General features: G+C 35.3%; 3 protein-coding genes and 1 non-coding gene across 5 annotated transcripts; 2 read left to right on the top strand and 2 right to left on the bottom strand.

Annotated features, from left to right (window-relative positions):
• Nucleotides 648-3,815, top strand: LOC104735158. Its single transcript, XM_010454888.2, has 3 exons — nucleotides 648-804; nucleotides 2,144-2,641; nucleotides 2,983-3,815. Exons 1-3 carry the CDS (start codon nucleotides 726-728, stop codon nucleotides 3,507-3,509), a joined length of 1,104 nt encoding a protein of 367 aa, XP_010453190.1. The 5' UTR covers nucleotides 648-725; the 3' UTR covers nucleotides 3,510-3,815.
• Nucleotides 4,275-9,568, top strand: LOC104735159. Its single transcript, XM_010454889.2, has 6 exons — nucleotides 4,275-4,439; nucleotides 4,790-6,537; nucleotides 7,040-7,160; nucleotides 7,750-7,809; nucleotides 7,936-8,542; nucleotides 9,259-9,568. Exons 2-6 carry the CDS (start codon nucleotides 4,844-4,846, stop codon nucleotides 9,411-9,413), a joined length of 2,637 nt encoding a protein of 878 aa, XP_010453191.1. The 5' UTR covers nucleotides 4,275-4,439; nucleotides 4,790-4,843; the 3' UTR covers nucleotides 9,414-9,568.
• LOC104737944 (protein ANTI-SILENCING 1-like) lies at nucleotides 14,290-19,570 on the bottom strand. 2 transcript variants are annotated; one of them, XM_019234326.1, is made up of 13 exons: nucleotides 19,138-19,570; nucleotides 18,389-18,754; nucleotides 17,735-17,903; nucleotides 16,784-17,625; nucleotides 16,471-16,497; nucleotides 15,985-16,077; nucleotides 15,767-15,845; nucleotides 15,573-15,663; nucleotides 15,344-15,443; nucleotides 15,129-15,245; nucleotides 14,904-14,988; nucleotides 14,689-14,815; nucleotides 14,290-14,577 (listed from the first exon to the last, which is right to left on the bottom strand). In XM_019234326.1, exons 2-11 carry the CDS (start codon nucleotides 18,749-18,751, stop codon nucleotides 14,932-14,934), a joined length of 1,938 nt encoding a protein of 645 aa, XP_019089871.1. In that variant the 5' UTR covers nucleotides 18,752-18,754; nucleotides 19,138-19,570; the 3' UTR covers nucleotides 14,290-14,577; nucleotides 14,689-14,815; nucleotides 14,904-14,931. The 2 variants fall into 2 exon arrangements, with proteins under 2 accessions (XP_019089871.1, XP_019089870.1); XM_019234325.1 differs by having other exon boundaries at nucleotides 14,689-14,819.
• Nucleotides 20,662-20,734, bottom strand: TRNAF-GAA. The gene has a single exon. It is a non-coding gene; the product is annotated as a tRNA-Phe (tRNA).

Genomic DNA, 20,827 nt, shown 5'->3' on the forward strand with positions numbered 1-20,827 from the left:
TTCTAAGAGATTGTTTAGGAAGTTTTTTAAAATCTTGATGATTTGTTTTTTCTAATCCTGTGAAATCTTTCTATTTCATGAAAGAGTTTTCATGACTTTTGTTATGAAGGAAATGATATAAAATCCTAAACCAATAACATAAAATTTGAATTCATTAACAATCCAACATTGTTTTGTTTTACTTGAATAACATAAAACTTTTAATGACTTTATAAAACTCTTAATCCAATAACACTAGATTTATTAAGATTTTAGATAATTTTTTACAAATCCACAACTAATAATACCAAATTTTTAAAGAGTTTTTAAAAGTATTGATTGAATAACAACATATTTTACCTAACTTTTAAAGTTATTAAAATTATTTCTAAATCCTAAACCAAAATCTCCTCCTAAAACTAGCTAATGTAGAGCTTATATTTTTTTTTGGTTTAAGGTAATACTAAAAGCATTGAAATACTAACAGGAGTTTCCGAAAATAACCCTCTTCAGTGACCTTCTGATATCCCGGCTAAACACCAAAAGAGTGTGTCACGGCCCCACGTGGATACGCGAATCACATCAGTGGCATAAATCTGTAAATTGTAGCTAAATCTGTAGGTGTTTTCCAAATTGGGAATCCATATAAGCTATCGCTGGCTCCTGTCCTAACTTCCCCATAAATTTTATTAACATCTCTCTCTATCTATTTACCTAGTCTCTTTTACTTACTTTGGTCGTTCACGATGATGGGAAGAGACAGCCTCTCGTTTCTCTTCGTTCTTCTCATCGCCACCATCACTTCCGTCCTCTGCTTCACTGACGGTAATCACTACATAGACATATATACCTTACCACGTTTTAGTATATGTGATTGTATTATTTTGTGACATATTTCTTTACAAGCTGACTTCTGATTTTTTTTGTATCTAAAGTCTCTAAAGAAACAGTTTAATTCAACAAAAATAGTTTGGTTGTAAACAACAGTGTAGTGGTCATAGGGTATATTATGAACGTAGAACTTCATTCCTTATCTCGCTTAATAACAACAACAAGCAAATTGGTCGGACTCGGGACCATTGTCTTCTTTTATTATATTGATTTTGTAAGTCGGTTAAGAGTCTAATTTACCTTTATACCCATTTTTGACACAATCACTTTTGACATTTTCAATCAATGACATAAGATGGTCCAGTTACGAAATCTCTTCTCTCTTTTACTACACATCCAACTTTAAAAACCCCAGAAAATACGAATAGTTTTTGCTCAAAAATATTTTTTAAAAAGTTTTTAATTTAATGCTTATATTTATATCCAAATAACTTTAGTTAACTTTTTCTACTATCTTTATATCTAAACACAATTAAAATATTTTAAATACCTATATATAATATTCTATAATTAATATAGATATTTAGAAAATTTATTTTATATTAAAAAAATTATTCTCTTATCATCTTTTTTTTTTAATTTTAAAATTTAAATATAGTAAATTATCGTATAATACATAAAATTGATAAAAAAATGTATTTTTCCTGCATATATTGTGATTTGAATTTTTAAAAACAAACATATATTATTCAATTAATATAAAAAGTGTGTGTTCAACATACATATATAGTAAATTTACTGTATATAGTAAAATTATAAGAAGTTTATAATTTATAACTAATATATTTAAACTTAATAAAAAGTTTAAAATTATAAATATTTAAACATATTAAATTTTTAAAATTACACAAATGAGTTATATTACATGATGAGTTATATGATATTACATGATTGAATTAATAATACTAAAAAATAAACTATTAGTAATATGATATTTCAATACGGGTTAAATCCTCATTTTAATATTTTAATAACACCAATATAAAATATGTCGAATCAAACTGATTTAATTAAGATTGTAGTAAAGAAATATTATTGTGCAGTATACAATGATTTATATATTAAATCACTAAAATTAACAAAAGAGTATATTAGCAAAATTAGTATTAAAATAATACATTAACAAAAAAAATTTATAAAAAAAAACTTATTCCGCGGTATATCGCGGTCATAATATAGTACTATGTATATAGCAGTAGCACAATAACATGAGCGTTAAATCAAAATTGTGTTCTTAATTGTACTGAGGGCGTTTTTGTAATTTTCAACTCAGCGATGTTACCAAACGGCGACTTTGAGCTAGGACCAAAACCATCGGACATGAAAGGAACGCGAGTGATAAACAAGAATGCAATTCCAAGCTGGGAGCTTTCAGGCTTCGTCGAATACATTAAATCCGGTCAAAAGCAAGGTGACATGCTTCTTGTTGTCCCTGCTGGAAAATTCGCAGTCCGGCTAGGCAACGAAGCATCGATCAAACAAAGACTTAACGTGACTAAAGGAATGTATTACTCGCTCACGTTCAGCGCTGCTAGGACTTGTGCTCAAGACGAACGGCTCAACATATCGGTGGCACCTGACTCGGGAGTTATTCCTATACAGACCGTTTACAGTAGCAGTGGATGGGATCTTTACGCTTGGGCGTTTCAGGCCGAGAGTAACGTGGCTGAGATCGTGATTCATAACCCTGGTGAGGAAGAAGATCCTGCTTGTGGACCACTCATTGATGGTGTAGCAATCAAAGCTCTTTACCCTCCTCGACCCACCAATAGTAAGTATCTATTTATTATTTGAATCATATCGGGTTTGTTTATGTCTATTATTATTATGACTTGTCATGTTTACAAGTACTGTACATGTCTTATGTCGGAAATAAATAATTAGTCATTTTTTAATTCATAAACTATATGATTTATATTCAAAATAGATACTTATGTAAATTTTTGGTTTGGTTTAGCATGATTTGATTGGGTTTATATATCCACTTGCAATTATAGTCAGCTTTGGGTTAGAACATGTGTTTTCAATAGATTGGTTACGTGATGTGACATGTGTTATGGAAGATCTAGAACAATTGATTAATGGATATGGTTTGCTATTAAATTGAAACAGAGAACATATTGAAAAACGGAGGATTTGAAGAAGGTCCCTATATACTTCCAAACGCTACAACCGGCGTTCTAGTTCCTCCTTTCATAGAAGATGACCACTCTCCTTTACCCGCATGGATGATCGAGTCTCTCAAAGCCGTCAAATACGTCGATGTCGAGCACTTCTCTGTCCCACAAGGCCGTCGAGCCGTCGAGCTGGTAGCGGGCAAAGAAAGCGCAATCGCTCAGGTGGCTAGAACCATTGTGGGAAAGACTTACGTGCTTTCGTTTGCGGTTGGAGATGCGAACAACGCTTGCCAAGGGTCGATGGTGGTCGAGGCATTTGCGGGAAGAGACACTTTAAAGGTTCCGTACGAGTCGCGAGGGAAGGGAGGGTTCAAACGCGCTTCTATGCGGTTCGTGGCGGTTTCGAACCGTACAAGGATTATGTTTTACAGCACGTTTTACGCGATGAGAAGCGATGATTTCTCGTCACTGTGTGGACCCGTGATCGACGATGTTAAGCTCCTCAGCGTTCGTAAGCCATAAGATATGGTCATTGTTTTATTTTGAAGGTTCTTAGTATTATTATAAGCAGTGTGGGTTTTCTTTTAATATAAATTTCTTAATTTCTAGAGCTTTTGAAATGAGATGAGTAATAGTGAAAGGGTGTTGTGGTAGGCAAAAAGGTCTTGCTTATATCTATTTTCTTGTATGAGAAGGCTGAAGAAATGTTGTCTTTTTCTACTATATCTGGGTTCTTTTAAGGAGATTGGGTGGTTATGATCGAATAAAAAGTGTAATACCGTTATATATAATAGAGAGGAATGAGGATAAGAATTTGCCTTCTAAATATTTGTTTTGTAATACCAATTCGTACATGTTAGGATCAACTTTTTCAAATCACATTCAAATTGAACTGGTTTGAGAAACATGTTACTAGCCGAAGCAGTGACCCAACTAACTAGCTAGTAAAAGTTAAAACCTATCAAGAAAACCAGATTGAATACCAAGACTAGTGGTTCAAACTAAGAATGAATACAACGACTAGTGTTTTGGTTTGTTCAAACTATGTGAGCGTGGAAGCGAGGGGTTACATCAAGTGTCCATCTTGATGCCTTAATACATTAAAAAGCTGATGGTTGTAAAATGTTATCAGGCTTTTTTTCATCGCCGACAAAAAAAGAAAGATAAAAAGGCTTTTTCATGATTATCGAATAAACTTATTAAAAAGCCCAATAGCCCAATTATGTGGAGGAATCCACGTCGCCCACACAGTTTTCCTTTTTATCACAAAGCAAAGAAGAGGGGAGCTTCAGAATCATCACAAAACGCTCATCCGTCTCATCCGGATTGGTTCATCTCCCTTCCTCCTCCTCCTAGGGTTTCTTCTTTTTTCTCTTTGCCTTCCCTTCCGCTGAATCTCTCTTCAATCTCCGGTAGATACGAGGCTATAAGATTTCTCGAACTTATATTCAGGTATGTATCTGTGTTCGCCCGCCATTATCCTCGAGATGCGTCAATGTGTGTTTAAGGTTGAATCGTTCTTTTTTTGGGTCTATTGGTTCTTTGTTTCGATTCGTTTAGTTGAACTCAATTGTTGATTCGATCTTCTTTAGCCTTGTAATTTGTGTTTTTAGCTCATCGCCTAATACAAGTTTCTGGCGAATTTTCTCGTTTCGTCATCCCTTTCGATTTCGATTTTCATGGTTTTTTTTTTCTCAGATTTAGTTGATTCGGTTTTCTAATTGAGACGTCCTTATTCTAACGAGAAGAGGAATTGTTTCTGTAATTTTGACTCTTTTTTTTGCTGTTCGTTTGCCTCACAGCTGTTGCGGTGAATGTTCAATTCATCTGGAAACTTTTAAAGAAAACGAACTTCGATGGAGATGGCAGAGTTAAATGGGTCCATGCAGCTAGCAGGAAAGCGTAAGTCACCACCTGAGACGACTATTCTTGGTGGTTCTGCATCAGAGGCACCAAACAAGCAGTATAGACCTTGGTTACAGCAACTATCTCCAGCAAGCAATGGGATTCTTCATATCCCGACTAATATGCTTTCTCAAAAGACACTACATTCCCTGATGCATGGCAAGAAAGTGATGCAAACGGATCCCCCTCTCCAGAAATCTGTAAAGCCTCTTGTAAACAAGAAACAGCCTATCCCACCTCGAGGGTCGGTGAAAGCGACGGATGAAGTTAATGAGTCTGTGAGGTCTAAAATGAGGGAGTCGTTAGCATCTGCGTTGGCCTTGGTTCATCAACATGATGAATTCCCAAACGGGAAGGAGAATGTAAAGACCGAAGAAAATCCTGCGATGACCACCCAAGAGAATACTCAAAGTATTAAGCCTGCTTCACCTGCTAGCATCAATGCCCCTTTAGGAGAAGGGACCACCATCTCAGAATTGCCCACCGGTGTTGAAAGCTCTGTGCAGAAGGACAGTGAGATTCCTGTCGATGTCAGGATGGAAGATGTTATTCAATCTGATGGACTTAAGTCTCAATATGACGAGGTTTTCCCTCGGGATGATGTTCCTTTTACAGATATTATTTTTCCGAGTGATGACCTTTTACATGGTAATGAACTCTCATGGGTTCTGGAACATGTTTCAGATCTTGGCGAGACAAAGGATTTTGGAACCGGTGGTGAAAAGTCTTTTCAGGATCCAAAACTTTTGGCGTCTAGAATTGAAATGGAACTATATAAGCTATTTGGAGGTGTGAACAAAAAGTACAGAGAGAGGGGAAGGTCCCTCTTATTCAATTTGAAGGATAAGAACAATCCTGAGCTAAGAGAAAGAGTTATGTCTGAAGATATCTCTGCTGAGAGGTTGTGTTCTATGACAGCCGAAGAATTGGCTTCCAAAGAACTTTCTCAGTGGCGTCAAGCCAAAGCTGAAGAGATGGCAGAAATGGTTGTCCTGCGGGATACAGATATTGATGTCAGAAGTCTGGTGAGGAAAACACATAAGGGTGAATTCCAGGTTGAAATTGACCCAGTTGAACGTGGCACGGTAGATGTCTCTGGTGGCATCATGTCACGTAGCAAACGCCGACCCAAAGCCAAATCTCATTCTGTTAAAACAACTTTCAAAGATGAGCCAGCAAAAGTTGATAGTGAGAAAGCACACACAACCCTTTCCTCAACTGAAGAGATCGATCCCATGCAAGGTTTGGGGATAGATGATGAATTGAAGGACGTGGAGTTTCTTCCTCCAATTGTATCGCTTGATGAGTTCATGGAATCCCTAGACTCTGAGCCTCCATTTGAAAGTCCGCATGGGAATTCTGATTTACAGGTCTCTCTGTCTGAAAAAAGTGATTCCGAAGCTAGGTCAGACTCAAAATCTCCTAAAGAATCTCCTAAGGAATTAAGTGATAAAAGTTTGCCTGAACCAAAACCTGAAAAGATTGATGAAGGGTCCCCAAAGTCTGATGCCAGTGTCAAAGTTGATGACGATGTCTCTAGACTTGAGAAAACTTCTGCACTTGCGGTTAAGGAAGAAAGAGCATGGGATGGAATTCTGCAACTGAGTATGTCTTCCGTAGTCCCTGTCACTGGCTTTTTCAAAAGGTAAGTTCTTATCACCTTACCTATTTGTCACTATTATATGATTTTTGTGTTACTGTTTCTTTATGCATAGAAAAATTCTTCTCTATACCAATAGTATTTATTTCGAGTACTAGAAACTGTTGCTTGAATTGGAACTGTGTTAGCGATCAATCTCTTTTCTGATTCAACTTGAATGGTATTTGAGTAAAGCTTTAATAATATATATTTGCTAGATTAATTGAATCATCAGCAAGCTAGGTAGTGCGTAGGGATAATAAATAAGAGATGCATCAGGTGATTAAGGGGGTTAAGTATTTTTTATTAGAGTAGGGGATGCTCTAGAGGCCATCCGTAGGTTATTCTTATTTGTTCCAATTTGTAAATTTTTATTTAGATTTTCCTCAGTTGAATTTTAGTGGTTTCACACATTCTTTTCTGCTGATATATGCTTTCATTGGTTAACCAAAAAAAGTTGAAGTGAGAAAGGAAGTAAGCATTCTCTGACTGGGTTTTTCTATGACAGTGGTGAGAAAGCAGAGACGAGCGAGTGGCCGGCGATGGTGGAAGTTAAGGGTAGAGTTAGGCTGAGTGGGTTTGGGAAGTTTATTCAAGAACTTCCCAAGTCTCGAACCCGTGCCCTAATGGTATATAAAGCTTTCTTTTGTTATCACTGTAGTAGCATTACATTGAATAATCTCATGCTTCATAGAACAGTAGAAGTAACCCTTTTACGTGTCGTATATATAATGTTTAACCGTCTCACTTGGTCTCATCTCAAAACTCTTCTGTCTTCTCTTCATGGAATCCAGAAAGCAAAGAGATTACAATTAAACACTTCACATGTACGCGTCACAGGAATGGGACACGTTTTATGCAGAGAACCAACCATCGATTGGGTCAAACTTTGTATTAAAATCATCCAAAAAAAAGGATGCCAAATCAGTTGTTTTATGTCTCTGTATGTGCGTTACTGTGGATGTGTGTGGGGGACATATAGAATAATCAGGAAATATTACAAAGAATCTTTCGACCCCATACGCAAACATATTCCTTTAAATTTTCATAAAAGTTGACTTTTTTTTTTTCACACCCAAACCCAAAGCACATATACTACGCATACATGAAGCAAGAAAGAAACCCAAAGTTATATATTTTTTTGGGTAAATGACTGTGAGGTATTTTGTTTGCTTTACTAGGGTTACTTAAATGTGTTTTTTCTTTCTGGCATTGCAGGTAATGTACTTGGCTTGTAAAGACGGCATTTCTGAGAGCCAGCGTGGCAGCCTTTTTGAGGTAAAGAAAACAAATCTATTTTTTTTTTAAAATCTCTAACACGGTCTCTTGTACCACCAACATATTTAAAAAACAGAACCATCTCTTTTAAACGTCTCACCTTTATTCTTCTTCTTTTGTTTTAAGGTTATTGAATCCTACGTTGCTGATCAGAGAGTTGGCTACGCAGAGCCAGCCTCAGGAGTGGAGCTTTACCTTTGTCCAACACGCGGAGAGTCCCTAGATTTGCTAAACAAAGTCATCTCTCAAGATCAGCTCGATGAGGTCAAGTCTTTGGATATGGGATTGGTTGGAGTTGTTGTGTGGAGACGAGCCGTCGTTCCCAAGCCCGCATCCGGTTCAAGGCGTCACTATTCTTCTTCTTCTTCTGGTTCTAAAACCTCTGTTTTTCCTGTAAACAAGAAGCAGAGAGTCAATGTCACAGAGAAACCTCCTGTATTTGCATCAATGAGGAATCATCATCATGGTTATGGACGTGAAGCTGTAAAACATGATGCTGCTACCGATGATGATGATTTGCCGCCTGGATTTGGTCCTGCATCTTCGAGAGAAGATGATGATTTACCGGAATTTAACTTCAACTCCTCGGTTGTGCCAGTTTCTTCTCCTCAGCCATTAGCGGCTCAACCTAAGTCTTTGGATCAAGTAAGAAAGCTCATACACAAGTATGGAAAATCTGTGAGCATCAATGATGATGATGATGACGAGGACGACATACCTGAATGGCAGCCACATGNTTTTTTTAAAATCTCTAACACGGTCTCTTGTACCACCAACATATTTAAAAAACAGAACCATCTCTTTTAAACGTCTCACCTTTATTCTTCTTCTTTTGTTTTAAGGTTATTGAATCCTACGTTGCTGATCAGAGAGTTGGCTACGCAGAGCCAGCCTCAGGAGTGGAGCTTTACCTTTGTCCAACACGCGGAGAGTCCCTAGATTTGCTAAACAAAGTCATCTCTCAAGATCAGCTCGATGAGGTCAAGTCTTTGGATATGGGATTGGTTGGAGTTGTTGTGTGGAGACGAGCCGTCGTTCCCAAGCCCGCATCCGGTTCAAGGCGTCACTATTCTTCTTCTTCTTCTGGTTCTAAAACCTCTGTTTTTCCTGTAAACAAGAAGCAGAGAGTCAATGTCACAGAGAAACCTCCTGTATTTGCATCAATGAGGAATCATCATCATGGTTATGGACGTGAAGCTGTAAAACATGATGCTGCTACCGATGATGATGATTTGCCGCCTGGATTTGGTCCTGCATCTTCGAGAGAAGATGATGATTTACCGGAATTTAACTTCAACTCCTCGGTTGTGCCAGTTTCTTCTCCTCAGCCATTAGCGGCTCAACCTAAGTCTTTGGATCAAGTAAGAAAGCTCATACACAAGTATGGAAAATCTGCAAGCATTAATGATGATGATGATGACGAGGACGACATACCTGAATGGCAGCCACATGTCCCTAGCCACCAGCTTCCACCACCGCCGCCTCCACCCCCAGGATTCAGACCCGAGATGGTTAGACCACCTCAAGATGGTTGGTGGGATAATCAAAACGGCGGCTCAGGGCAACACTATGATCGGAACCAGTCAAGAAACAGAGGATTTTGATTTTAATATCTCTGTTGATGGTGTTCTGTAATTGTAGTTTTTTGGTTTCCTAGTCTGTAGCTTTAAATTTTTCGAAACCTTTCTCAGTATGGATTTGTAGCCATCGTAGAATGCAAAGCTTAAAAGTCCCAACTTCTCAAATAAAACATTTCTTAGTTTTCCCTAAAAAAACACAAATCAATTTTGCTCTGCTTTTATACACAATACACTATTGGTTTTAAGATATAAGTACATGATAAACGAATACTGTCAGTGTGATGATGGTCATCATCAAGAGAATGCAGAATGCTCAAGCCTACTTTACCAGAATCCCAGCTCTTTTGTTTCCCTTTCCAGATTGATCTAGAAGAAGAACCACCAAAAGGATTCCCGAAACTGGAGAACAATCTGAAATCCAAAGGAGAAGTTGGGCTCCAAGCAGATTCATAATCAGATGGACACTTGCCTTCAAAGACACCAGAGATGAGTTTGTGGCTCTTAATCCCTGACAACACCGGTTTTGTTGAATAGTAATCGAAAGCAGTGGCCATTTGATAGTTTGAATGCTGAGACATGAGATTGATCTGTAACCTCAAAAACCAAAAACAAAATACAATTGTTAAGCTTAAAGCAATGATCAAAGGTCCATGGGATTGAACAAAAAGAAAAAAAAAGCAAACTTTGATATTTCAATAAGCTAAAGCAACAATCTTTGGAACCCAAATGCAAAAGGGAAAGATCAAAGAACTCGTTGATACAAGGATCATCATCACAGATTACTTATAAATCGATTAGGAGCTGAAATCTATGAACTTTCAAAGGATTCAAAAGTAGAAGAAATTGAAAGAGACCTGGGTTTCTCAGGGACTTGTTCTTCCTTCAGAGATGAAGTTGAAGAAGACTTGAGAAGATGGAAGATTGAAGAAGAAGCAAGAGAGAAATAAGACAATGAGAGAAGTCTTCGTCTATATCTGTGCAAGTCTTGTGAGGTACTCTTCTCTCTCTCTCTCTCTCTCTCTCTCTCTCTCTCTCTCTCTCTCTCTCTCTCTCTCCTCAAAATCAGCGTATATCAGTGAGCTTCTCAGTCTCTCTCTCTCTCTATCTATCGGATTCACGTTTTAAGTTCTCTCTGAAAATGTAAGAAGTAGTGTAGGGTCTTTTTCTTTTTAGAGAAAAAACAAATTACCTTTCTTGACATATTTAATTTGCATTTAAAGGTTTAAACAAATAAATTAATTAAAAAAAAAAGATATTATAAATGGTAATAGATTTGGAAAAAAATGGCTGCAAGTGTGACAGAATAAAAATGATAGCTCTTCTCTGACGAAAATTCTTCACTCTTTCTTTAGTTTGGCAGATTTTTGGCTTTTTTTTCTTTTCCTTTTTAAACTAAGTGTGTTGTTTATATGATTATTATAAATGATGAAAGATATTAATTTGTAAGTTTAATCAAATTTATTTACTCTTAATTTGGATTACTTGTTAATTAACTTTCTATAAAAAAACTTAGTTATTTAATTATATTTATAATAGTTTTTACCGAAAAAAATTAGTACGATTATTTCATAAATTAAATATTTTCTAAAAAGTACGATTGTTATAATTTGAAAGTAACCTTTTTAGTAATTGAAACTTGACGACAAAAATAAGTTAATATAGATTTAAAATATATTTCAATTTTTTGTAGATCAATAAAATAAAAATAGAAAATATTGTTGTAATCATTTATGATCGTTTTAACATTAAAAAAATATACGATCGATTCATTAATCAGACATATTCAAATCGATCGCCATAATTATTTTTGTTACAATTTACAATGTTATCTTTAAATTATACAAACTCCACAACAAAAAGTAAGTCTAAACTAAAAGTACACGTGAAATTTATGTAGACATATGGAATAAAAACAAAAATAATATATTAATATGCATTGATCAAAAGTTAAATTAAACATATTTTGATTTTTTTACGCTTTGCATTTAATAAACTTTACTAATCATCTATTGGGAAAACAATGTGTAGTTAACATTTGATTTTTTTTTTTGCCACCATATTAACATTTGAATTTTGTATATTAAAACTTTATGGCTTAATTTTATTTTCCTTTTTAAATAGTGTATGTATTATTTACAACTACCAAACTTGATAAAATTTTGTAAAAAATCGTCTAAGATTTATGTCAGATATACATTATTTTAAATATGATACATGTCAAGACTTTGTCGACTCTTTAATATCAATAAGTTAAAAAAATTAAACTATTTTGTAAAAAAAAAAAAAAAAGAAGAATCCAGAGTATCATCATAATATTTGTATTAAAATGCAAATGTTATTGTGAAGAGTTTCATTACCTTATGTAAATAACTATTACCCTTCAAACTTAGTATTTTTCTTTTTGTGAAAATAACATTCTGCTTTTGCACTCTCACCCAATGCGTCACTTTTATTTTCTTTTCTGTTGAAGGACCCTACATGCGTCACTTTCATCTGTGTATATTATAAATTATATGATATAATAATATTAATCAGTCAAATTTCATAGACTGTTTGAAGATTTATAGCTTTTTGTTAGAACATATAAAAAAAAAAAAGAGGGTGTCACATGTAAACCATTTCTTAGAGTAAAAAGTGGAATAGAAAGAAAAATAATTAATTTATCATCTAGCATTTAATTTTAAAATACAAGTTCTTATAAAATTTATCAGTGGGAAAATGTGAGTTAACTTATCATCAAATACTCAGTTCTTGTTTTCTGTTTCTCCTGATGAGTAAATTGTTTTACTTGCTAAAACGTTGAATAGTGGTTAATTATGTTTCACGGATAGTGTATTTTATCTCTCTCTCTCTCAAGTCTCAAAGTCCCAGTTCTGTCGACATTATATAATTACTAAGGTGTCAGAATCTACAAGAAAGAAATAATGAAATTACAGTTGGTTTAAATACCAAATATAAAGAAGGGTTCCCTTACACTTACAGAGCAATTATATATTTTTTGTCCTTTTTCTTCCTGTGGTCTACTTTTGCTTTTACATTATGTCATAATACCATATATTTTTTTTTTTTATTATTTTTTATTTTTTTTTTTGCTTTCTTTTTCTAACTTCCTGAGGCTGTCACGATAAAAATTACCCTATAAGAGTGTAAGGCTATATAAAAAATAATTCTATTCGACAAAGAAAAAAAGAAAGACATTTCTTGGCAACTCAAAATCTTTCTCACGTCACCATATCTGTATTTGGTATTTATCTTTTCTAGTTATATAAGTATGTTTTTGTTAAATACACTTTATTTTTTTGTATGAATGTCATCTAACAACCATAGTTTCGGCATGTTTTTTTCCCTGATCTTATATATTTCTTTTACGGTATTAACTTTAGAAAGCTAATTTACATGAATAAATTTTTATATTTCTCAGCAATATCAGTTTATATTCAATTTTTAAAAGGCAATCACCATATTTACGGTAGTTGCGCTAAAACAAATGTGAGTTGAAGAACTAGTGGGGTCTAATCCAATCCAGTAAATATCAAACTAGGTGTGGATCATGACCTTTTTTTATCTATATATGATCTACCCTACCAAAGTCACGCTATATATATATCAAACGTAATTGTATTGTTACTTTCACTTGGTAATTTCTATTAATGTCATATAAACAAATTAATAGAAATTAAAAAAAAAGTGAAAAAAAGTTGAAAAACTGTAACACGTTGACGGTCTGGTCTGCAAGGAAACGGGGTCACATTAAGCGGATGGGCTTAGAAGACCACCCTAAGACCAACTTTTTGAGTCAGTCATCCAGTTGACCGTCGAGATTTGTTGTCTGCGTGGAACTCACTCTATACGCCACGTGGACTCAAGTCACCATGACCTGTACCTACCTACCACAGTACTGAACCATACGTAACAAGTTAAAGGTTAACACATCTTTAGCCATCATTACTCCTCTTTTATTTTATTATACTTGTTTGTCGTTTTGCGCTGACTCAGATTTCTCCCTTCCGGCGACACGTGGTAACTTGAGTATCTCCACACGTGCGAGGGACTTGTCTTTAAAACGGTGCGTTTTTTTTTTTTTTTTTTTTTTTTTTTTNTTTATTATACATACGCCTTCCCCAAAAATTCCTTTTACAGTATTTTATTACAACACAAAATTAAAATAATACAGAGTATTTTATTTAAAAACTAAAGGCCAGGCGAGAATTTTGAGAAGGTTTGTGTGCATAATATATAATACTATTAGTGTGAAGGTATAACTTTCTCATATTTCGATCGTTTATGTAATTAAGGCTGATTAGTATTAGTAATTACGTCGTTCGAAAATATTGGAGGCAGGAGGAGAAGGAGAAGGAGAACGTCGTGGAGATTGTACGTTCATATCATCATATGATGTGTTGTCGGTGCTAACTGTTAACCTTTTTCACCACTAAAAAAAAAAAATTATATACTCCCATAAACCTTCTTTTTTCCTTTCATATTATTACTTTCTCCATTATATCATATGCTAATAGTTTTATTAAGAGAAGCTGACACTAATTCTGTTTGAAATTATATTCGATCACTTCAAATATCATAATTGAATTATATTACCAAAATAGGCACCCGAGTAAGATGTTTAATAAACATGTCCAAGATAAATTATTGACATTAGCATAGCACTTTACAATACACTATTTATCTAATTTCTGAGACAGTATATAGACATACGCCGTAATAATAGTACTAATAAAATTGCAAAAAAAAAAAAAAAAAAAAAAAAANAAGGAAAAACGAATCAGTGAAGTGAAGTAACATTATTAAAGGTTTTCAAAGAACTTTGGTTTTATATATTTTGGCGAGCCCCACTAAGGGAGCTACTAAGGCCCACATTCAAGTGGATGGAAGGAAGAAGTCGAAAACTCTTTTTTCCAGATGACAAGAGGAGAGTGACATAAGTGGTGAAAGCCAAACAACTAGGCTATAAAAGGATGCCTTGTCATAAAGAACTTGTTTTAAAACCAAACCCCTACCAGTCACGAAGAAAACGCATTTTTACAAGTCACATTAACTCTCTTCAACCTTACCTGACCAACACAAAAGTTTAGTAGATCAAAGAAAATGACCCTTGAAAAAATATTTAACTACAAAAGGGTCGTCCCATTGAGACTAGAAGCCGCATCAGTATATGTTCTTCTTCCTAAACCTAAACACAAGCAAGAAGAAATAGCTCAATTGGAAACAACGAATCTGAAAATTTTGATTTGAATAACATCAAAAAACTTTGTTTTTGTATATAAAGAAACCAGGTGTTTACCGAGTCAAGATTGGTGGATTCAATGCCATGAAATTTGTTAGTACAATAGCAAAATTCTTTAGTCACCGTCTTTTAAGGCCAAAAGAGAGCTTGTGTTCTTCCTTCTAATCTACATTTGATGATGTTTCTGTCTGATGCAAAGAAAGGGTAACTGATAATTTGTTTCTTTTACCTGATAGACATGTTCCTCAAGAGGAAAAAGAGTTATTACTTACACGAGAGAACGACAAGATGATTCTGAAACTAAGGAAGTTTAGGCTTGAAATTAATCCGCAGCGCCTTAATCTCCTCCAATTGCCGCTACAAGGGTTAAAAGATTCATTTGTTAATTTTAGAGGAGTTGAAGAACATACTGATAATTGTTAACGAGTAGAGAGCGACACTTTTAAACAGAATCTTAAATATTCAGTCAAATAGTGGTAGACTATGAAATCTAATACCTTAGATACGCTTTCAGACGCGTGCTCATGTCTAGCTTGGTGCAAGCACCATTCCATGGCCATGTCAAATTCAAGGTTGTTTGGCTGAGAACAATGTGATGTAGCCACGGCATCTCTCTGGAAAAACATATATAGACGAAAGAGCAAGAACATCGGTAAAGGAACTATGCACTTTTACTTGTGTGTTTCTATGCAAGGGGCAATGGAAATAATACCATCTCTCGTCGCGTTTGAGTTTTGTATAGCTTAATATGGCCGGAGAATGATGGCGGCTTCCCTGGTGGAGTAATCTTAGCAAAAGAAGCAACAAGGGGCCTGTTGAGCAAAAAAGGCACAGAACAGATTTCTCAGATGAAAGTATGCCAATAAACGGCACAAGACAGATTTCTGCAATTTATGATAGGAAGATTAGAGAAACAGCAGAATATGTGATGGAAGGTTTACCTCCCATTTGATAGCAACAAGCATCCCTCATCTAGTCTTCTAATCACCCTTTCTGCTACTTCTCTAGTCTTGAAAAGGACCAAAGCTCCACCTGTATATCAAACAATATGAGATGCCATAGTAAAGCTCCTCATTCCATATCTGGTATGTGAGAACCACAGATGATAAGCCCAGTGAGCAAAATGGTAGCTTACCAATATGAGGAATAGTGACTGATGTACGCTCTATCATCCTCGCTTCGCATTGCTCGTTCAAAGCAGAATAGACTATATCCTGAAATGCAATTCGTAAATATCTTAGTTAGCATACACATAGGAAAGAAGGGAGGTTTCCAAGAAGTAAATCAGGAAACAACTGCATTACATAAGGGTGCAAAATACATTTTAAAAGATTCCTAAATAAACTGATATACCTCCACTTCATCAGATGTAAAAGTAGGATCCAAGTTTTGAAGAAGTACCACAGTCCCTTTTTTTTCTGCTTCCCTCATACTTTCCTCCCAAGGCTGGGGCATGGTAAAGAAAATTAAAATGTCAGTCCAAAGGTGAACCCAAAAGGTAATTTCTGAAACGACGACATACAGAATCGGATAACCATCCAGACTAGCTAGAAGAGTCTGCAATGGCCAGCCAAAAATAACAGGTGTGGATATTCAATAAACAATTTGAGTGCAGCTGTCAAAGTAAACAACTGTCTTTCTAGAACATAGAAACGATCAAGAAGAAAATGTACTGTCTGATAAGTATATGAACGAGTCATTAAAAATTCACTATAAAAGACATAAACAGGTCACCCTACTAACATCACAAAGAACAAGTACGTCAAACACGAACAATGAAGGCAACCAAAACGAACATTTATAGAAACTGGCGTGCAAAAAGTAGGGAAAAATACTTACGAGATTCCGGAACCATTTAATTTTTTCCTGGGATCAATAAGAAGGAAACAAAAATCTGTCAGACGAACCTCAATGTTAACAAGCACCATACTATGATGAGAAAAATGACAGAACATCACTACAACACTACAACATACATAGTGAAGGACTGTACAACAAAACTGCTACTTTTAGAATTGAGTTCGTACAAACCCACATCCTTGCATCTAAAGATCTTATAACACGCTCTCACTAAAACCTCATTAAGCAGCCAGTTTAAAACCAATGTAAACCAAATCATATCGCAAGAATTGCATAGTAAATATAAACTTACAGCATCCGGCCTTCGGCTCACTTCAGTTACTTGATAATTTCTTTCATTATCAACCGCCAACAACTTATCCTCAGCACGTCCAAAGCTGGACTTCTTGGATAAAACTTTTTCAGTTACAATTTTTGTATTTTTTCCTTCAGATACTGACACTTCTAGATCTCGCTTCTTAACAAAGCTGGGCTTCTCGGGAGGGACTTCCTCCATAGTCGCTTTGTCTCTAGGTCTCTTAAAAGATGATGTATCCTTTTTACCATCAGAAGTAATGTGCTGCAAAATGGTTGTATTCCGCCTATCAGGAACTGTAACAGAACTATCTAGTTTCTGTTTCTTCAGAGGCCTGTCATCCAATCCATTCGGCTCTTCACTATATCTTTCTTCAGTGGGCAAAGATTTTTGTTTAGTCAACTGTCTTTTAACATCATTTACTTGAGCTTTCTTGGAAGTGGAATGAATTATCCTAGAACTAGAAGCTTCACAAGAGTTACGATATCTTTCTTCTGCAGGCATAGATTTTTGTCGACTTAACTGTTTTTTAACTTCACTTTCTTGAGCTTTACCATCACAATGGTTTCCCCTAAAGCCAGAATCCTTGTTAGACCTTTCTTCTGCAAGTGTAGATCTTGGTGTAGCCAGTTGATAGTGACCTTTTTCTTTTTCTTCTTTGCCACCTTTACTGCTTTCTTTACAGTCAGGCGACTCAAATGAGTTGTCTTCAATTTTCCTAACCGAATCACTAGCTAAAGGACCATTTGGCTTCAAACTATCTGTATTCCCATCTGCTTTAATTTTCCGCACAGCAGTTGTTTCTTTCTCACAACACGCTCTGTTAAAGAGAAATTTAACTGCAAGAATTAGAGTGAAAATGAGATATTACGTAAGTAAAGAATCAAGATGGCAATTGATCACATAGTAGAATGTCGAAGCTAGCAACTGAGATCAAACAAACTGTACCGTCAACTCCAGCAATTTTATCATCTATCGTATCCACAATTTTGCAGCTTCCAACATCAAATGCTCGGCGAAACACGAAGTCCGATGAGTTAATTTCTTCATCCGAGGGTTGTGGATTCCTTTTGTCCTTTGAGATGCATAGAACAGAGCATTTTCCACCGATTGCTTCCTAGTGGAAAAATGTTATATCAGTATTCAAGCAGGTGTGATTTACTAAGTAATACCTAGCACAGTAGCACTACGCACAATGGCACATAATTTAAAACGACCTTTTCAGAAAAAAGTGATGCAAAGGTAAATATATCGAGACCACTTGTAACAACGATAGAAACCAACAAAAGTAACTGCTACACATTTCAGTTGGGGAATCTTCAGAAGAGAGCGCGGCTATATGTTGGAGTGAGACCTATGTCAGGGTTATAAAAGACGACAAAAAAGCTACTTGGAACACATGTTTTGGTGAACAGAGAACATGTTATCCTACTGTATAGAATACAAATTTCAATAAAAAAAAGGGGAGAACCAGTAAAACTCTGTCTGCAACATGATATGAGATGTATATCAATAAAAAAAATGCCAAACCATGCACAACAAGTCATATGGACATATGGAGAATGAAAATTCAACATAGTATGCAAAAGAAAAAACAGTTACCAATTCGTTGATATTAGCAAGGCCGCGACCTTCACCCGATGCCAAAAACAGTTCATTTGCAAGAACTTCTGGGACTCCTTCAAGATACGGCAAAATCTCAGAAGGTTTAAAGAACCAGAGAAGTTTGACTTTCCTTGGGATATGCTTATTAGCGTGTTCCCAAATCTTTATGATCTTGCCAACGAAAGGTTCAGTAGAGTCTGGTTCACTGGAGTTACCAACTAAAACACAGTCATAAAGATGGTATTCATCCCCGTCATAAGTGAATGATTCATAGAACTTGACATCTTTATTTCTCCCGCCAACACTCTTCTTTTTACCCCACTTAAACTCTAAGCCTTCAGATCCTATTGATTCTTCCATTCTCTGTGCAGAGCAAGAAATCACCATGAACTTATTAAATGCTACTAACACCAAAAGACACAGAAAAGGAAAACACAATCATAAGATGATGGATCAAATCAAATCAAATCAGTCCCATGATTCAGGTCTCGATCAATGATCTACCATATATCCCAATCAATCAAACCCTAAAAACACTCCTATCAGATCCACTGGTAAAAAGAAGGCAAACACATTCATCTTTCAGTTGAAATCATCCCTCAACAGCAACAAGTAAAATAGTAGATAATCGAGTTCAAGTCAGCAAAAAAGGCGATTCAAAAAAAAAAAAAAAAAAAAAAAAAAAAAAAANAAGCGAAAATTGCATTCGATACAATGTAGGCTGAGATAAGCTTTCGTGTTCATACCTTCACTGAAGAGGTAGAGATGAGTTTACTACAGCTTTCCGAAGCCACACCACCAGAACAAGAAGAAAGAAAGAAAAAAAATCGAACCGGGAGAAACCAACGGTTGAAATCAGAAGCAACGCGAGTTCGATTAGGTCAAGATGAAGAGAAATTGACGAAGCCCAGGTTTTTTTTTTTATCATCGCAGAGGGAGAAAGAAAAAAAGAAAACCCTAAATCCTCGTTTCACGGGTTACTACTACAGTCTCCTCCCTCGCTTTAATCTGTCGCTCAAGTTCATCATCATAACACAATTCAAAATCGAAATCTCTCAATTCAATTTTTGGTCGGAGATTGTTTGCAGTTTTCCAGAGAAAACGGTAAATTTTAGTTCATCAAAGCGCTCTCTTCTCTCCCATTCCCCTTTTTTTTTTTAGTCTGGGATTTTTCTATCTGTTTACTCCCTTTTTAAATGATTTGTAAATATTTTGTACTTTTTTTTTTTTTTTTGGTCGTCACATTTTGTAGTTTGTACTGTATTAAAAACAAAAACATCATAGGTTTTTAAAAATACCATTTAAATTGAAGGTATAATATCCAAATAATTAATTTCCATTTTTGAGATAAATACCAAATCTGGAAGATACGGGTATGATCATGCTAAACGTTATTATATATTTTGGTTTATAAATAAACCGAAAACAAAGATTATGGGAATTTTAATCATATCTTCAACATACTTAAAGTCATAATTTTGTTTAGAATCATATCGTTCGCTAATACACTTTCTGATATGAATGCTGGAGAGCGGAGATCATCTATCTATCTATTCTATTGTTTTAAGATGACTTTACTATTCAAAATCATGTAGAAGAGTCGATGTTCTAATGTTTGCTATACTGTCCCATGAATGAAAAAGATGGTGTTTTTAACAAAGCCATCGACAAGCGTCATGATATTTATAATTTATAAACCATTTGCTAACAAAACATATTTTTTTATAATAATTTAAATATAATAGTTTCATCTTTTTCATTGATAGTTTCATTAATAGCAACACAACTTTTTCCATGCAAAACAAATGAAACAGTCTTTTTAACCTTCAAGTGTTTCTTCACGTTGTACGGACAATAAATCAACAGATAGTGATTCTTTTTAAAGACTTACCTAGGCTACCATGAGTCCTCATCTTTCACGAGTCAAAATCTTTTTCTAAAATTTACAATTCTCATCTACATGCAGCTCTAAGAGTTTCTTATGGGATTGTTGCATTCACCAATGCATATCATCAGATCACAGTTTCTAATTGTTCAATGTATTTTGTTTTTCCGGAACACCACCGTTTTTTAAATCTTTTGGCAAGAAGGTCAATGTCAACAAGTTAAGATATGCTTTTCACCTTTTAGAAAGGGATACAGAATATTAGTATTATGTCTTCATTATAAGAGTTGGGGTTAAAGGGCTTTTGGGCTGTTACATGGGCTGCGTCGTCTATTGTGTAAACTAAAGCGGCGTCGTTTTGTTTACTCTTTACCAAAAAATTAAATGCGGTGAGCGTGGATCGAACACGCGACCTTCAGATCTTCAGTCTGACGCTCTCCCAACTGAGCTATCCCCGCAAGTTGTTTAATTGTCATATCTTATCTATATTAACCGGATATTTATAGATAATTTTGTTGATTTGTAATATGATTTAGGTGGAGGGGCCGATG

Source organism: Camelina sativa, chromosome 13 (assembly GCF_000633955.1).
Source record: "Camelina sativa cultivar DH55 chromosome 13, Cs, whole genome shotgun sequence".
In the NCBI taxonomy this organism is placed as follows: Eukaryota; Viridiplantae; Streptophyta; class Magnoliopsida; order Brassicales; family Brassicaceae; genus Camelina; species Camelina sativa.

What these genes read in the sequence shown, in the direction of transcription:
- LOC104735158 (XM_010454888.2), top strand. Translation starts at nt 726, where the DNA reads ATGATGGGAAGAGACAGCCTCTCGTTTCTCTTCGTTCTTCTCATCGCC. An exon ending in CGTCCTCTGCTTCACTGACG is followed by an intron (nt 805 to 2,143) that starts GTAATCACTACA and finishes TTTTCAACTCAG; the next exon opens with CGATGTTACCAAACGGCGAC. An exon ending in CCCTCCTCGACCCACCAATA is followed by an intron (nt 2,642 to 2,982) that starts GTAAGTATCTAT and finishes AAATTGAAACAG; the next exon opens with AGAACATATTGAAAAACGGA.
- LOC104735159 (XM_010454889.2), top strand. Translation starts at nt 4,844, where the DNA reads ATGGAGATGGCAGAGTTAAATGGGTCCATGCAGCTAGCAGGAAAGCGT. An exon ending in GTCACTGGCTTTTTCAAAAG is followed by an intron (nt 6,538 to 7,039) that starts GTAAGTTCTTAT and finishes TTTCTATGACAG; the next exon opens with TGGTGAGAAAGCAGAGACGA. An exon ending in AGCGTGGCAGCCTTTTTGAG is followed by an intron (nt 7,810 to 7,935) that starts GTAAAGAAAACA and finishes TTTTGTTTTAAG; the next exon opens with GTTATTGAATCCTACGTTGC.
- LOC104737944 (XM_019234326.1), bottom strand. Translation starts at nt 18,751, where the DNA reads ATGGAAGAATCAATAGGATCTGAAGGCTTAGAGTTTAAGTGGGGTAAA. An exon ending in TTAAATGGTTCCGGAATCTC is followed by an intron (nt 16,078 to 16,470) that starts GTAAGTATTTTT and finishes ACCATGCCCCAG; the next exon opens with CCTTGGGAGGAAAGTATGAG. An exon ending in CGTCTGAAAGCGTATCTAAG is followed by an intron (nt 14,989 to 15,128) that starts GTATTAGATTTC and finishes TAACCCTTGTAG; the next exon opens with CGGCAATTGGAGGAGATTAA.